Here is an 18,052-nt window from a genome sequence, read left to right as displayed (position 1 = left end):
CAAGAAAGGATATCAAAGCATGACTCTTAAGCTGACCACCCAGGATCTTCCAAGATTTGAGGATTGCTTCACTGCTTGTTTAAATATATCCCACAACTGCTAGATTTGTTATTATAAGCATAAGATACACTGCAAGTTTTTCTACCATCTATCATTAACTATAAATGATGCACACAATTTTCTCAAGGCCTTCTCATTATACAGTTGGTGCCATTCCATTAACCATCTCTTCCCGCATTACTACTTGCACACAATTACTTTAGACACAGGACCATAAGCAGCAAGTGAGAACCCTTTCAAATACTTACAGATTTTTGCAATGCACATGAATGCACATACCGTATTTTTTGCTCTATAACACGCACCCGACCATAACACGCATGTAGTTTTTAGAGGAGGAAAATCCGTAGGCATGCCACCCATAGGCATTTCCTCCATAACACGCACAGACATTTCCCCTTACTTTCTAGGAGGAAAAAAGTGAGTGTTATGGTGCAAAAAATACGGTAATTCAAATCTGCAGAAAAAGCTCTTGCTGTTGGATGACATTTTTTTACCACCCTTGATTGGTGCTTTCTGCAGAGCGTCAAACTAGTTAGGCTTGATGGTCAGGCTTGGATAGTAGAATGAAGGACCACTAGCTAGTATGGGCACACTCTGGATGTGCATGCATGCTCTCTTGGTACTTAGTCAACAGAAGAGAATCAACAAATTAGAAGCTGGGGACAACCACAAAAGGAAACGCCTACTGGGATGAATGGGAGAGATTAAAGTTGCTTCTCAGATACAGATTTAAATGTTTGTGGGTCTATTCAAATGGGGAAAAGGTTGATTAACAGCCAAATAATGCTCAAATGGGGACAGGCCTGTTGTTTTTTTTACCAAACCTGCTAATGTTCAGGATCTGGGATGAAAGCTTTCACATAATTCTTCAGTGCAAGATGAAAGTTGGACAAAACAAAAATAGGATTTAAAAATAAAACTGCCACAGATCTCAGTGCTATCCCAGTGAATCTGAGAGCCTCGAATACAATCACTAGGTTGAAGAAAAACTATATTCTAGTGATATATGACAAACACAAACATTTTCAACAAATTAACAAGATCATGTGGCCAAGACAAGTAAAATGCTGCCTTAAGCATACATTTGAACACCAGCAAAAATTGACTCACTGACACCTAACAATATAACACTGACTCATAAACTTTCACCCGGTATTCTTAAGCCTCGAATGACAAATAAGACCTTGTTAGCTGTATGATGTTAATCCATATTTATCTCACTGACGTTAAATCGTTTTTGTGAGGTAATGTGCTTTGTATCTCAGCAACCAACCAGCTGTTTTTTAGGACGTGTATCTAAGAGTTCCATGTTTGCTTTCAGACAGCACTAATTGGATCCAGAGCTGTATAGCAAGGAGCACAAATTCAGGACAAACAAACAAACAAACAAACAAACATGTCAAAGGGAGGGATATCAAAGCCCAAGGTTAGTTGCTCATCCTTTCCACACCCTTCTAGATTTAGCTACCTGCCTGATGAGAGCATTTTTGCTTTCTTTACACACACAAAAAGCAGTTAGGCCCAACTTTTAGGGTGTCAAAGGCCAGTTTCATGACAGCCAGTTATCTGCAGTTTTGTGCAAAAAAATCTTTGGCTTGAAGTTTTACGGACGATCACTTTTACCAGTCCAAGACTTTTTTTCGGCCTGAGTACCACCCCTTTAAAAGGGAACAAGTCCCATTCAACTTAGCAGGATTTACTTGTGAGTAGACAGGCAGAAGATGGCACTGTCAAGACGACGATTCTTGCTTTCATCACCTTCCCCCTGCCCTTTTTCTTCATGGGCCAGCTTTGACCTCCCTGTAAGAAAATGCTTACTCTGGAGGGTGAGGCTTGTGGATCCTGGTAGGAGAGGAGGGGGTGACGTGGCAATATGCAGAGCCATCCAGCTTTTTATTTCCATAAGCCCCAGAATAGGTGGTGGAGCAGCTGGCGTCTTCTTGCGTGTGCTGTTCCCAGGCTCGGCCTGCATGGCGTTTGATCTCTTCGAAAGCTTCAGAAGAAAGAGGGCTGAAGGGCAGCGTCAGCCCGGGAGCCAAGAACACATACTTGGCCATGTGGAGACCTCCTTCAAAGCCAAACTGCAAGATTACGTAACTTTTAAGCAATTGTTTCTCCCTGCTGGTGTCAGTAACTTCACTTGCTTGTGTGGCCCGGCCTACTTACAGGAAGTAAGGGGGGGCGCGGGGAGAAAGGCCTTGCTCTTGTTCATAAAGGTTGCTAAGCAACAGGTCCTGGAATCAGAAGCATTGTGTACATCAGATAAAGAAAAAAAGGCAGAGGGGCAAAAGAGTTTCAAAGAATAACCGATATCCAGCACAGGCTTCAGAGAGCGTGTTGACCTGCTCACAAGGAAATGTGAATAGGATCGTGCTCCAAAGCCCACCATGTTCAATGGCGCTGTGGGTTTCTTTGTCGCTGACTCCCCGTTTTACCACCTCCTCAGATATAGTGTCTTCCACTCCCAGCAGGTAGTTAATTTGGAGTTGCCACTGCTCCTAGCTCCCTACTCATTATCACCAGTTTGGATTGGGCTCCCCACTTTAGCCCCTAAGGCAGAAGCGGAGGAATGTCTGGCTTATGGGTTGGTTTGGGCCCACATCCTGCCATCCTGTCCCCTGTCCCCTCTCACACAGCAACTAAGCATAGGGGGAACATTTCCCATTGGATAGCTGGCATAGCTCAGTTGATAGGAGCATGAGACTCTTAAGCTCAGGGTTGCAGGTTTGAGTTCCACGCTGGACTAGATGACCCTTGGGGAACCTTCCAGCTCTATGATAACAGTAAAAGGTAAAGGTAAAGGGACCCCTGACCATTAGGTCCAGTCGTGACCAACTCTGGGGTTGCGGCGCTCATCTCACTTTATTGGCTGAGGGAGCCGGCGTACAGCTTCCGGGTCATATGGCCAGCATGACTAAGCCGCTTGTGGCGAACCAGTGCAGCGCACGGAAACGCCGTTTACCTTCCCACTGGAGTGGTACCTATTTATCTACTTGCACTTTGACATGCTTTTGAACTGCTAGGTGGGCAGGAGCAGGGACCGAGCAATGGGAGCTCACCCCGTTGCGGGGATTCGAACCACCGACCTTCTGATCGGCAAGTCCTAGGCTCTGTGGTTTAACAGTAGGAGCTTCCAATTTCTGGAAGTTTATTTTCCCAGCAGTTGTGGAAAAATACGATGAATGAATACTCCCTTTTGCTGTGTGGGATGTTGGAGGGGTTAGAGGGAGTATGTGTGAGAGAAAGTGGGGGGCGGGGAGGGAGCATGTGTGAAAGATAAAAAGTGTTGGTGGTGATGATTTTGACACCATCACCATCCCTAGTCTTCCTTCCCCCCACAAAATAGCAGCTTCTCAGACGCTGGATTAAAGACACCACACAACTTTGGTTTTACTAAACCATCCTTTTCCATCCAGTCCCAAAAGGAAAGGAAAAAATGGGTTGCTTTTCAACAGATATTATCTGGTTACGTTTTCATAAAAGTGTTCTACTGTACCACTACTGTAAAAAAATAAAAATAAACGAACCATTTAATAATATGGTTGTTTTGGGGGGTTTTTTGAGAATGGCCTTGTTTACTTTAGTACATCATGGAAAACAAGAGTACAAAATGAAAATAAACACGCAAAGCAAGATGGGAGGTGAAAGAACACGAGCAAAGGATTAGAAAGGAAGAGAGTGTATGTGGCAGCACTACAGAAATAAGGAAGCAATACGCAGGAGGGCTAGACGTATTAAAGGCTACCCCAGCTTGTGTTACAGGAAGTAATGGATTTAGAAAGGTCCAGTGTAGATTAGATATAGCCGGGAGTGGAGGGAGAGGAACTTCCTTATAAGAGCAACACTGACAATATAACAGCCAAACAATGGATCGTTCAAGCTCCTGAACTTGAAGGAGAAAAATGAGTTTTTATGTATGCAGTGCAGTAGCTAGCAGTTAACTATCAGAAAAATCATGTGCTTTAGAGCTTGTTATTTTATCCCAGTTGAAGCTCATCACTAGCTTGCATTGTTTGAGGTTCTTCTCCATGGTCTTTGTACTAAGTCTCCTTTTTTATAACTAATCTGAGGCACTGAAGCCTTGGTCCTTGGCACTAAAATACATCAGCAGGAACAAGAGTAATACTAGCCTGAAGAATCAGGGTCAGCATGCATGCAGCATAAGTAGACTGATCTTATGCATGCTTACTCCACAGGAGCAACCTTTGCTATAAGTGAGGCACGTTCTCAAATATACAGGTATAGGATTGCAACCTAAGCATGAATGAAGACCCACATGTTCACCCTCATGATACAAATGGACCCTGTGCATGCCATCTGGGGCAGAAGGAATTGAGGTTCATGGGTTTGCAACACTGGTGCAACGGTAGTTATGCGTCATCATGCTTCTGTAACAGATCTTGGGGTGAAACTCAAGGACTAACATGGTTGTACAATAAGTTGGCTTGCAAAAAGCATTATGTCCCTGTTATGCACACAAAGATTCGCCATCCTCTTTTAATCCCTATTATCTCTGAGTTGCTGTATAAACAGAATTAAGGACTTCTAAATTAAACTTATTAAAAATTATCCAATGTCTAATTCACACTTACCCTTTTAATGGTACATTGTAATTAATAAAGCTCAAGCAGTTGGAAGTTTCGACCAATGAAGATGATTGGGCAAGTGCTGATAACTGAGGCAAATATTAAAACATGACTGTGCTCACTGCTGATATTCTCTCTAGCATCCCCTGCAGATTAGAAATAAATTTGAACTAACAGTAAAGCACTTGTGTACCATTACAACTGCATACCTTTAAACATGCTGTAAATAAAAAGGATCGACTTCCATTTACAGAACATTTTTGTTACCAGGTAAAAGTGTGCAGATTCACTGAAGTAGAACAATTTATGCCTTAGGAAACTGTTTGTAATGTACAGGTAATTGGTGAAAATCAGGTCATGCACAAAGGTGAATGTTAAGATCTTTCTTTAAAAGCTTTGAGCAATAGGTCTGCAGCCAGCCCTGGAGAGAGAATTCCACTGACAACCTTTTCTTCCAGAAGTGGAATCTGATCTCTCACTGCCAAGTGACTCCGGAAATGATCCAACATGCTTTCTTGGATTACATTCCACATCCACACTTTTTGCTGTCTCCTTCGTTTGGTCATCAACTCGCTGCTTGTAAGCATGAGGTCTCGGAATTCTGTCATCTTATCCCATATGTCAGAGATGCCTTCTCCAGTTTTGGCAGAGATTCGTATTACCTATCGGATTGAGAAGGTTTTTTTCAAGATGCAGGACAAATTAAGGCTATTAGCATTGACCTAAACATGAGTTCTTAGTAACTTATATTGTATAAAACCAGATTCAAACCGCAACAGGCAAGAGCTGCCTTTAAACAAAGAACCTGAAAATCCAAAACTGAATGTTGTACGTCTAAGCAAGTTTTTATTCTAAGGAACTAATCTTGGGCAGGCCAATGTAGACAAGCTAGTTAACCGATAAAGTAGCTTTGTATGGTCCAACACTAAGAAAGTTATGAGCTACTTTTGGATCCAAAACAGGGCTTTAAAGGTCAGCACCAACACTTTGAATTGTGCTTGGAAATGTACTAAGAGCCAATGGAGATCTTTTAGGACCGGTGTTATATGGTCCCGGTGGCCGCTCCCAGTCACCAGTCTAGCTGCCACATTCTGGATTAGTTGTAGTTTCCGAGTAACTTTCAAAGACAATTTATCCCTTTGTCTTTTGAAGTAACCTTTCACAAAGCACATCTCCCAAAACTGAACCTTTGAGGGCTCAACTTTCTACATCCCTTCATTGTGAGAATTGTCCTCTGTTCCTGCTCTCTGCTTCTGCTTCCTTAGCCAGTTCCTGATGAACAGAAGAACCTCTTACTGCATGACTGCTAAGCTTACACAGGTGCCTTTGCTGCAGTACCAAATGTGGAAGAAAACTTTGGTACTTGAAGAACCAGGCAGTTTAAGCTAGTACTGTGCCTAGTGTAGTAATTTCTATAGCATTATCTTTCCTCACCTGTGTCTCGTATTTTTTCCTGGCTGAAGAGGAAAGGATTATTTTGGATGTACCAACCTTTGGGCTCCAAACCTTTGAGCGCTTACGGAGTAATTTCAGAGCACTGACGTATTCTGCTTGAATTCTCCGTGCCGGTACAACTAGATCTCCATCAGCTTTGGTTACAGCAACAAGATCAGCCATCTCAATTATACCTCGCTTGATACCCTGAACAGAAAAAAAGAAAGTAACAGAAATCTCAGAGACACTGTCTATAACCAATTAATATCTCCCTCAAATACCAAAGATCATTTTTAAAACAGAACAACTAGACTTTTAATTGCCATTTCCAGTAACACCCTGAGGACTAGATAAATGAAGAGGGGCAGAAAGAGCCTTCACAAGCTCTTAAAAGGATTCCCTGATTGTTTAGACCACTAAGTTCACATGTCTAATATGAAACATTCACACATTCAGGTGTATATAAAGATCTGATGGTAAAAGAATTAATTCTAATGCATGCTAGCAAAGGTTTCCAAAAGCAGAAGTAGAGTTATCATTTTAAAGCCATTATAGGATTTCAACCTTGCCAGACAGAAATAGCTCTTAGCCCGAGTTGCACTCCTATAAAATGAGATCAAGAGTTTCATGTCTTTGCAGGTTTGTTCAGAGGACAAGCAAAATAAAATTGGAAAGCACTCTGTCTCCTAAGCATACACAAAAGCATTACAGTAGTACCTCAGGTTAAGAACTTAATTCATTCTGGATGTCCATTCTTAACCTGAAACTCTTCTTAACCTGAGGTACCACTTTAGCTAATGAGGCCTCCTGCTGCTGCTGCACCGCCACCGTGAGATTTCTGTTCTCATCCTGAAGCAAAGTTCTTAACCCAAGGGACTATTTCTGGGTTAGCAGAGTCTGTAACTTGAAGCGTCTGTAACCTGAGGTTCCACTGTAATAAAAATAATGAACTATTGCCCATTTGTATTATGACAGCTTTTTAGGAGGCATAAGGATTGCTAGCAAAAACCAGCAATGTCAAAATTCAAAAATGTTTTGTTGGTCAGTTCTGGTAGCTCAGGATGACTGAGGAAGACCTCCTACAGTTATGGTTTATATGAAGTTCAGACTTCTGCCAAATGTAGCATTATTACCTGCAGCTCGTCACCTCCTGCTGGTGGCAGTAGCAATACAAACATATCAACCATATCAGCAACAGCAAACTCCGACTGACCCACACCTGAGGATCAAGAGCAGAAATTGACCAGTCACTTTGGAGATACAATGACAAATAATAATAATAATAATACCAGGGTACGACACTACCAGAGGACGGAAGGAGGGAACCTGAGAGACTTCAACAACTGAGGCTTATGAGAGTAGCAGTAAAACAAATGTTTGCATGCACATCCTAAAAGTTCAAGCAAATTAAGGAATGGGAATAAGTCAATCCACATTATGGAGCTGAGCTGTATTAAATCCCTTCTTGCCTAGGCCGAGTAATTATCGTCCCCTGGGGGATATTCTTCCTGAAGAGTTGTACATACAGGCTCAGTTGCACTGCACTGTACTGATGGAGCACCATGGCTGCAGTTTTTCTAGCAATATTTTATCAAAGGAGTGAGGAACCTCTGACCCACATGCTTAATTAGGCCTGCCAGGCCTCCCCATTTGCCCTCCAAGGCAGTTTCAGCCAAGCCACACTGACCTGCCCTACACCTGACACAATATACGACGTCAGGTGTGAGGCAGGTAAAAGTGGGGTTGGATAAAAGGGGGTTTGCAGGGACTGCTAATCAGTGGTACCTGAAAAGCCCTTTGCGCAGCTTTTCTCAAGTGCCAACTATCAGCTGATTATCAGCTGGTGCTTGAAATGATCACCTGATGACATTGCGATACCACCCAGTTGTCAAAACTGGCCTGCAATGTGTGAAGATGAGGATATGACCCACTGACCAGATTCAGTTCCCCACTCATTTTATCACAAAGTAGCACTGATTCCGCTGCACCCACGACTTGGGTTGTCTCTCTCTTCTTGGCTCAGCAGGCCACAATGCAAAGCAGAACTACCGAGCTGTGTCCCCATGGAAGAAGCCATGCTGCAGGCTGCAGAGAATGGAATGACATTTCACTGACCTACTGTTTCTACAAGAACTATGTCATAGCCGCCTCCTTCACACAGCAGAATGGCTTCATTTGTGGTCCGCGTTACACCTCCTAGCGTTCCTCTGGTTGGAGAGGGCCTGATGTAAGCATTCATATCTCTCGACAACTCGGTCATTCTCGTCTTATCACCCAAGAGCGAGCCTGAAGCATTGAACAAAAGAAAGAAAAGGGGGGAAGAGTTTCATAACAGTCTAGCCATTCAAAACCTTTACCCATGTCTCCATTAATGCAGACTTATTCTTTGACACCCCCCCCCCGGGGCCCTTGCACCACATTGCAGACTGTCCACAAAGCGCCCCCCCCCAAACCCTACTTTTTCAGGACAGCAGGGAGCTGCAGGGGGGAGGGATCGGAAGTTTTCTTCTATTAACTTCCTTCCGTTCATGGTCTTTAGAATAAAAGCCAGCATCCATAATACTATCAATTAATCTTGTGTCTGCTTTCCACCTTTGTTACGACTGTTGCTGAGCTTTCAAGATGAGGCAAGTCACATAATTAAAGAACAGCCAGTAACTGACAGAGCGAAACCAACCCACTCAGATGTAAAGCCCCACCATTTTCCATGCACTTTCTCCCAGGTAAGCCTACACAGGCTTGCAGCCCAATGTACCGTATTTTTCGTTCTATAGGACGCACATTTTCCCCTCCAAAAATTAAGGGGAAATGTGTGTGCGTCCTATAGAGCGAATGCAGGCTGCGCCGCTAAGCCCAAAGCCAGAACAGGAAGACGGAGCACTGCGGAGCGCTCCGTCTCGCTGCTCTAGCTTGGGGACGGCTGCCCGCAAACCTCTGCAGGGCAGCGGGGTGCCTTCACCCCACTGTCCTGCAGACCCTAGCAAAGCTGTTCCCAAGCCAGAACAGCGAGATGGAGGGCTCCGTCTCGCTGCTCCAGCTTGGGGACGGCTGCGTGCAAACCTCTGCAGGGCAGCGGGGTGCCTTCATCCCACTGTCCTGCAGAAGTTAGCAAAGCTGTTCCCAAGCCAGAACAGCGAGACGGAGGGCTCCGTCTCGCTGCTCTAGTTTGGGGACGGCTGCGCGCAAACCTCTGCAGGGCAGCGGGGCGCTGTGCTCCAAAGGCTTCAGGGATCTTTGTGCCAGCCCCACAAGCTCTGGTGAATGAACGCACCTTGTTTTAGAGGGGGAGAACAAGGAAAAAAAATTTCCCTGTTTTCTCCCTCCTATGGTCCGGTGCGTCCTATGGTCCGGTGTGTCCAATGGAGCGAAAAATACGGTATGTCCCTACAACTGGCAAGGAAAGAGGCATGAGAGATAAGTAATGCATTCACACATACTCACCACCACTGGTGCTAGAAGATGGGTCCACTGCCAAGACAGACACTTTGTGTCCTCTTTCAGTGAGCATTTTCCCAAAGCATTCAATAAATGTTGATTTCCCAGCACCAGGAGGTCCAGACAATCCTAAGTCGGAATATAAAGATCCTTTGTTCTAACATGCAATCACAACTCTGAGTGCAAGTCTGTCTCCTTACTATGAAAATGGCCTAATAATAATAATAATAATTTATTATTTATACCCTGCCCATCTGGCTAGGTTTCCCCAGCCACTCTGGGCAGCTCCCAACAGATGAAAAACAGAATAAAACTTCAAATATTAAAAACTTCTCTAAATAGGCCTGCCTTCAGATGATAGTTGTTTATTTCCTTGCCATCTGATGGGAGGGCATTCCACAGGGTGCCACCACCGAGAAGGCCCTCTACCTGGTTCCCTGTAACCTCACTTCTCGCAGTGAGGGAACTGCCAGAAGGCCCTTGGAGCTGGACCTCAGTGTCCATACAGAACGTTGGGGGTGCAGACACACCTCTAGGTATACTGGACCGAGGTCATTTAGGGCTTTAAAGGTCAGCACCAACACTTTGAATTGTGCTCAGAAACGTACTGGGAGCCAATGTAGGTCTTTCACAACCAGTGTTATATGGTCTCGGCAGCCACTCCCATTCACCAGTCTATCTGCCGCATTCTGGATTAGTTGTAGTTTCCGGGTCACAATGCTTTTTTGGTGAGGACCTCCTGGAGGGACCACCAGTGCTTACAGAGCTTCAGTAGGCAATGAGCAAGGGAGGAGTCTTCACTGTGGTGGCACCTCCTTCCCTCAAACTTAGGCAGGCACCATTATTGTTGAGACACTGGCAACTCCTGAGGCTTCTATTGACATCTTATTCCAGTATAGGATTTAATTTATTCATTTCCAGTTTCAGTTGCATGTAGCTTGTATTGTATTGCATTATGCTTTTATTATTGTACTTGACTTTTAACAATTTTGTACACCACGTTGAGACTGATGTGAAAGGTAGTATAAGAATGTCCCAACACATAAAATAAAAATCCTGAAAAGAAACCTTCCTAAACCCAGATAATGTACCAGATAGATACCAATAATCTCTGCTTCACTCTTAATTCTTGACCACAACTCTTCCCTCCAAAGTTGTAAATTTTCTCATAATTTTGTTATTGGACAACATACATGTCATGGTTCGCTTTTTAAAGAAAATTCACATTCCACATGGTAACTTCCATCTCTAGAATGAATCACTTAACTCTTCCCATAGCAGCCCACCTTCTGATTTGTTGACTACTTTTCCTAACCTACAAGAAAGGAATGTCATATACAAGCATGTTTCATACTGGTTAAGTAAATCATTTTGCTCCAATTAAAAACAACAGCTGATGCACTGTGCTGGCAGAATATTAATAAGAAAATGAGACAGTTCATAGGGAGCAATTTTAGTGGCACGTTAAAAGTAATGGGACTTTGGGGATGACATTCACTGAACTAAACATATTCCATAGGGGACAAGCATTATAACAGAGGCATTCAGCAATGCATAGTTAGTGTGACATATCACAACCAATCATAAGCTAATAGGTTACTATTCCTTTTTAGAATTAATTAAACTGTATTTCTTTAACAACTGACAAGTGAAGACACATTAAATAATCAAAACAGCAATAACTGCACAAACAAAAGAGAACTGACCCACTCTAAAGGCTAGTGGCTTTCCTTTATTTAACTGCTCTTGTTCTCTGTGGTAGGATAGTACCTTCTGAAGGAGCACCTGTGCAATCTCCTTCTTCCTGCTGTGTGTGGATTCTACGAGAGTAATGGCTTCCGCCAGGCAGGCCCTGTGTCCTTGAATTAATCCATTGTACAATTTGTCTAGAAGTCTCTGTTCCTGGTCAGAGAGCTCTCGTGTCTGATGTTCCAACACTGCTGGATAACAGAGTCCAGTGTTCAAGCCCTTTGAAGATATCATCCTCCTTGAACAACACTGTTGTAATGAATTCAGCTGTTGGACACATGAAAAAGCAGATCCAGGGCTGGACCTCCAGCAGAAACCGTCAAAACTATTAGGAAACCTTCTCTGAAGAAAACAGAGTGGAAATCGCAGCAGCAGTGATGATCCATTCATTTTGTCTTGATTCAGAGAAATCCGTTTTTTGGAAGCCTAATAGGAGAAGAAAAATGCTTGGTACTTCCACATTTTTAAAGGCCTCATGAAGTGTATTTGAAGCAGCGAAGAGGTACATAGGGAAAGGGTTCGACACCCCCTTGGCTTCTAACTCTACATAATATACTCAGACCCTTAAAGAAGACAAATATCAGGAAAACCTTAGTGGCAGAGATTTCAATTTTATAACAGTCTTGCCTGGCAGCCATAGGTGAGAAGGAGTGTGCAGAATCGCATGCAGGCAATAATAATAATAATAATAATAATAATAATAATAATAATAATAATTTATTATTTATACCCCGCCCATCTGGCTGGGTTTCCCCAGCCACTCTGGGCGGCTTCCACAGAGACCAAAAATACACTAAAATGTCACACATTAAAAACTTCCCTGAACAGGGCTGCCTTAAGATGTCTTCTGAATGTCAGGTAGTTGTTATCGCTTTGACATCTGATGGGAGGGCGTTCCACAGGCAGGTGCCACTACCGAGAAGGCCCTCTGCCTGGTTCCCTGTAGCTGGCAAGTGGGTGGGCTGGCAGAAGAGTACTCTGTCCCTTCTCTGTGCCCAGCAAACACAGTAGGCTGGTAGAGGAGAGAATGAGTTCACCTTCCTCTTATGCCAGCCCCCAGTAGGCTAGCAATTTTTAAGTTTATTTACTAGGCTGTTTTATAATGGTTAAGTTTTTACTTACAATTTCTACGAACCTAATACACACTCTGTGAACTTCGCCTCCCCACATCCAGCACTTACTCTCAACCTGCAGATTTTCCAAATCATACAGACAAATTTTCCCTCAGTTACCGAACTACTAGCAACTGAGTACAAAACTAAATGAAACCTGGTTCTCTAAACTGAACATAAGCAAAGAAAACAAAAATAAAATGCAGAACGGTAGGAAATGACAAATTACGGCAAGTTCTCCACAACATTCCCTGGTAAAGGAACCACAGGTTATTGCCCCTGTTGAGGTGAACTTTAAACTGAAAGTTAATGTACTCTCCATTTGAACAACTCTAACACTCTGGTTGGCCACTCTGAGAAACAGGATACTCAATTAGAGAGGCCTTTAGTCTGATTCAGCAGGGCACTTTATGCTCTCAGAATGACCAACCTGCACACCCATGTTATCTGAACTTAATGGATGCTTCCTATTACATTGTGATATTTGAATTTCTACAATAAAACAGTACTCTTGTGTACACAGAGGGCTCTCTTCCACATTCAGGTATTGTGGGTGCATGTATTAGTCCCGCCTTCCTACTCCTATTGATTCTCATATTCCAATGTAGTACTGTAATAGTACAGTAATTCTTTTTATTTACCACTCAGAAAATGTTTTAGGTCAAAATGCTTACTTGGAAGTAAGCTCTACTGAAATCAAGGGAACATTGCTGAATGAAATCAAGGGAACATTGCTGAATCAACACTTATCAGAATTCTAAAACAGACTAAACATTCTAACATACGCAGACACTTATCTTATATTACAAGGCAATCTGACGCACAACACTGACGGTGGTAATAGTTTTTTTGAAAGAAAAGTACAGATTAGTAAGGGCTTTATCAGTTAACCACACTTCTATCCGGCAACACAGACAACTTAAACTTTCTTCTATAACCTACTGTGAGAGATAAAACCAACAGTAGACTAAAATCCACATTTAAGCATTCCAGTTAAATGATATGCTGCCTTCTGAAGTGAAGGAGCCGAGTGACCTTTTAAAAAAACAAACAAAACCTAGGCCCCAAGTAACATTGTTACAGTCCAGCAATATTAGAGTTTAATTCTCCGGGGGGGGGTGAGAGGAGGGGAGGAGACCCTCTCTCATATATGTTCTCCCAAATTATGTCACGCTGAACACTTAAAATACAGATAACTGGTAATTTATAGCTGCATACATTTCCAGCAGCACAACCCTTGTCGTGTTTATTTGGGCTCCCGTGGGGCTTAACCCCCAGGTAAGTGTGCACAGGGTCGCCTCTCAAACCACTGCAAAACCTGAAACCCCCGCCATCCTGCACCGGTTTTATTGCTACCTAAGATGGTTTGCGTTTAAGCACCGTGAAAGGACAGAGACCTGTTTCTAAATAGGCAACGCAAATGCAACGCCGCCGGGGTCCACCAAACCGGCGGTCCACGAAACCCAGGCGGACGCGCGGGTCGACTAGCAAAGACGCTCCCTCCCGCCCCCCGCCCGCACCACAACAAGGAAATGACCCCGCTGCTCCGAACCTTTTCACATCCGGGATACGCCAGAGGACGCAAACTTGAACCGCAACCTCCTCTAGCCTTGACCCCGCCCTGCCCAGCTGCTCCGGGACTACGTCTGCCAACTGCGCCTGCGTAGAAACCGGGCAGCTGCGGGGGCGTTGCAAAGGGAGACGCAGGCGCAGTCGAAGGCAGCCATGTCCGTTGGAGTTTGAAAAAAAGTTTCGGACGGCGGTTGTTGTGTCTGCGGAGAGACCTGAACCTGCCTCTTTCTTACAGCGGGGGCAAACGCAGTCCTTTCACCTCCTCGCACAAAAGGTGAAAGCAAAGATCCTTTAGTTTGGTGTGTGTGTGTTTTTTAATTGCCTTGCAAGTATTTGCTTATTTCATAACGCTTATATATTCCTTGGTTGATGAATAAATACATAAAACGTTGTCGAAGCGGTTCTTCGGGAGGGAGGGACAGAAGCGTCCTGCAGCCTCGGAAGAATACAGATCCCTTGTTGTAGGTGGAGGGAGGGTGAAATTCGAGGTATTTATGCCCATATTTCATGAGAAGGACATAGAGTGGCTTACAACAATCCTGCAGAGTAGACCAGTGTTGCTATCCACCCCAGCGCCTAGCCAAGCGGGGTCGTCTGGAACGTCTCCACCCCCATCATCCAGCCTAGACACTCAGATCCAGCACCGAGGGCCTTTTGGCGGTTCCCTCGCTGCGAGAAGTGAGGTTACAGGGAACCAGGCAGAGGGCCTTCTTGGTGGCGGCGCCCTGTTTAGGGAAGTTTTTAATGTCTGACACTGTATTGTTTTTGATAGTTGGTTGGAAGCCGCCCAGAGTGGCTGGGGAGACCCAGTCAGATGGGCGGGGTATAAATAATAAATTATTACTATTATTGCATTGCATCTATTAAAAACTCTCTGCTCAGAAGAAAGCTGCCCTGAGTTCAGTGGGACTTACTCCCAGGTAAGGCTGTGAGGGGCTATAGCAGTGGCTTTCAGCTAGTGTGCCGTGGCACCCTGGGGTTCCTTGAATGAGGCACCCTGGGGTTCCTTGAATGAGGGGTGCCGCAGGCAACAATGGCCTCTGTCCCTCTTTGCTTCCCTCCCTTCCTCTGATGCCCTCTCGCATCTCTGCCTCCCAAAGGCTTGCGTAGCTGTTTGTTGCTGCAGCCTTGGCTACAAGCTCTGCAGGCGAATGGTGCCTCTGGGGCTGACCAGGGGGTGCTGGTTGCCAGGAGCAGAGGCTGCCTCGGAGTAAGCATGTGGGTGAGGGAGCCCAGCCAGCCAGTCCACCAGCCCTTGCTGTTGGGAATGGACAGACAAGTGGGAGGCCAGGAAAGCAGGCTGGTACCATGCTGGCCTTTCTTGTGCTTGCCGTGTGCAGTGCCTGCCCTGAGTGGCCCCCATGCAGGTCCAGAAGCGCCAAACATGCTGTCCTCACGTTTGGCCATTGGGCCACTAAGACTGGGGGCATCCTCTTCTCAGGCCCCTGTGGGGCAGTGTGAGGGGGCACCCCTCTCTTTAGATGCAGCTCAGAGACCAGGGGCGGCAGCAGTGGCTGCCCAGAGGACTCCCAAGTAGAGGGGAGAGGCGAGGAGGCTGAGGGAACACTCAAGAGAGTGTGAGAGTGTGTTCAAAAAAGGGGGAGAGGCTGCCAACTCTGCAGGCAAGGGGTGACATAACTGGGTTCATGAGCCCCACAGGAGTGCTGCAGAAAGAATGTAGTTTGTCAAGGGAGCCGTGGACTCAAAAAGGTTGAAAACCTCTGGGCTATAGTGTTTTATCTAGGCAGCCAGGGCTCCTCTGGATGACAATATCTTTTTGCACCAGGTCAGTGAGGACCACTTGTTTTTTAAAATTCTCCTATATACAGAACTCCCTAGGTGCCTTTTGGGTGTATCTGTAGGTTTCCCCCTCTGTGTCAATTAACTTAGGTCAAATAAGTGTTGTTTATTTTGTATAATACATGGAAGATGGATCTTCCTTGGGAGGTTCTGGACTCTCCTACCTTGGAGGTTTCTAACCAGAGGTTGGATGGTAATCTGTCATGGATGCTTTAGCTGAGTTTCCTACATTGCAGGGGGTTGCACTAGAACGCTGACTCCTGATGTCCTTTCCAGCTCCATGATTCTGTTCTTCTGCTTCACCAATATTTCATTATGTTCCTATCATTTTATGTAATTGTATTTTGCATAAATTATAAGATTATAAATAAAACATGTTCTATTTACGAACAAAACATTTAAATAGCTGCCTTTCTACTGGTAGAATGGGTGTAGCCAGGATTTTTGTTAGGGGACAGGCTTTTGTTGGGGGGCAGAACCTGAGATCTGTATTGAGTAACACCTATGGGGGGCACAGGAAGGAAACAAGGTTGGAAGGGGGGCACAGTCAGAAAGTTTGGGAAAAACTGATCTAGTCCAACTCCCTGCAATGCAATGAATCTTTTGCCCAACATGGGGCTTGAACCCACAACCCTGAGACTGAGTCTCATCCATTACCAACTGAGCTATTCCAGGTTCTGCAATAGCCCCATATTGTAGCTGCAATGGGGGAATAAAATATCAATCCCTGTTAATATCTACATATAGTGAATTAGGAAGGGGAGGTTATAAACTAGCTCCTGATATTATCTCTGTGTCTGGTGCCAACCCCTAAATGAGGTTGAGGTTCAAAAACCATGGATGGGCAGCTGGTGTCTCCCTATTATTACAGAGCTCTGCAATCCAAGTCTTAGAACACAGAAGGTAAACAGTGGCATGAAGAAGAGGATTAACAATTATGGGAAAGCAACTAAGGTTTCTTCCACATCACTTGTGTATTAAGTGTTCAGTCTGATTTGCTTGCAAGGAGGTTATATGATGCCAGCAGTTTATTGAGCATTCTGATCTGCCAGGAAGTTCTATGATTTCACATAAACCAATTTAGCCCACATTTTCCTTAACCCTGAAATGTCTATTTTAACTGGAAGCAGTTTTGTTGTGCAAGAGCTCCAGATCTACTCCAATGGCACAGTTGAATCCCACTTACAATATAAAATGGAACTGTCCTAAATTCTAGATCTCATCACCACAGTTTAGAATAATAAGTAAATTTGCACTGATTTCAATCCTGGTGAAAGTAACCACAAATTCCCTAAAGACATAAGAAAATAGAGCCCTGCTAGATCAGAATAAGGGCCTGTATGTCTGCTTGAGGGGTGGGCAACCTGCAGTCTTTTACAGCACTTTTAAATCTTATATTAATCACATTGGCATCCTCTTCGGGTTACATGTCACTTTCCTAATCATTAGTATTCATTTTCTTTCAGGTTTTATTATTGTGGTTTTAAATGAATTCCAGGCATCCTAAAGAGATTTTAATTGACTTTCAAGTTTCACTTCCTTTTAACTGATCCCCTAATCTTTCCAAGGAGTGGGGGAGAGCAACAGGAAGGGTGATGAGAGCAAGGAAAATGAGCAACAGGCTTCACTTGCCTTGCCCTCTCCTTCTTAGCAGTAATGGGCCCAGAGAGAGAGGGCAACTGGCAGTGGGGACAGGGGCAAGGAAGCAGGTCCCTAGAAGGAACACACTGTAGGCATCATGCATGAGGACCCCCCCCCCCCACAAAACCTGGAGCCAGCACTAGCTATGTCAACCAGCACATTTAGAAAAACAGTGCACTGGCCAACTGATCCCCATTGTCGCACACATACACGCTTCCCTGATTTTCGCTGCACTAGCCATGGACTGGCTAGGGACAGGAAGAGGTGATCAAAGTGCTGAGAAGTATAAAGTAGGCAGTTTGCTGCTGCTCCACCTCATTCTAAATCTCATCAAACGGGGGTTGTGGTTAAGTCTCCAGACAGATCACTTTGAGGCTAACCACAGCTCTAAACAGATCAGTGTTTGGCCAATACTTTACAGCCCAGTCCTATGCAGCCTAAGTCCTAATTACTTAGAAGTTGCCCTGAATTCACAGGGGCTCAACTCTCCACTAGGAGTACACAGCCTATACTTCTATAACATCACTTGCCCATCCTATATGATTCAATGCAGTTTTTCTTTAGAAGTTATCCTTTTTTGTATCGCATGAGGATGGTATAGTAACTGCCCATCCATTTTAAAGCCATAGGATAATGCAAATCAAAAAAACCAAATTGACT

At 44.4% G+C, this 18,052-nt stretch overlaps 2 protein-coding genes across 6 annotated transcripts in view; both read right to left on the bottom strand.

Moving 5' to 3' along the window:
- Window positions 1-2,819, bottom strand: part of LOC309540688 (uncharacterized protein C4orf51 homolog) — a 40,674-nt gene extending 37,855 nt beyond the window's left edge. For 2 of the 4 annotated variants that reach the window (XM_082237774.1, XM_082237775.1), the window contains exon 1: window positions 1,882-2,819. In XM_082237774.1, coding sequence (XP_082093900.1) covers window positions 1,882-2,120 — 239 coding nt within the window. In that variant the 5' untranslated portion in view covers window positions 2,121-2,819. The remainder of the gene's footprint in view (window positions 1-1,881) is intronic. The other 2 variants (XM_082237773.1, XM_082237772.1) reach the window with 2 other exon arrangements.
- Window positions 2,820-4,934: 2,115 nt separating this feature from the next.
- MMAA (metabolism of cobalamin associated A) lies at window positions 4,935-13,905 on the bottom strand. 2 transcript variants are annotated; one of them, XM_082237718.1, is made up of 7 exons: window positions 13,777-13,905; window positions 11,225-11,693; window positions 9,525-9,647; window positions 8,199-8,369; window positions 7,217-7,302; window positions 6,141-6,290; window positions 4,935-5,311 (listed from the first exon to the last, which is right to left on the bottom strand). In XM_082237718.1, exons 2-7 carry the CDS (start codon window positions 11,655-11,657, stop codon window positions 5,024-5,026), a joined length of 1,251 nt encoding a protein of 416 aa, XP_082093844.1. In that variant the 5' UTR covers window positions 11,658-11,693; window positions 13,777-13,905; the 3' UTR covers window positions 4,935-5,023. The 2 variants fall into 2 exon arrangements, with proteins under 2 accessions (XP_082093844.1, XP_082093843.1); XM_082237717.1 differs by lacking the exon at window positions 13,777-13,905 and adding an exon at window positions 12,390-13,749.
- Between the last annotated feature and the right edge of the window lie 4,147 nt (window positions 13,906-18,052).

Source organism: Podarcis vaucheri (genome assembly GCF_965113315.1).
Source record: "Podarcis vaucheri genome assembly, chromosome: 9".
Lineage (NCBI taxonomy): Eukaryota > Metazoa > Chordata > Lepidosauria > Squamata > Lacertidae > Podarcis > Podarcis vaucheri.
The sequence above is the reverse complement of the archived record's forward strand: the minus strand, read 5'-3'. Positions and strand labels throughout refer to the sequence as shown.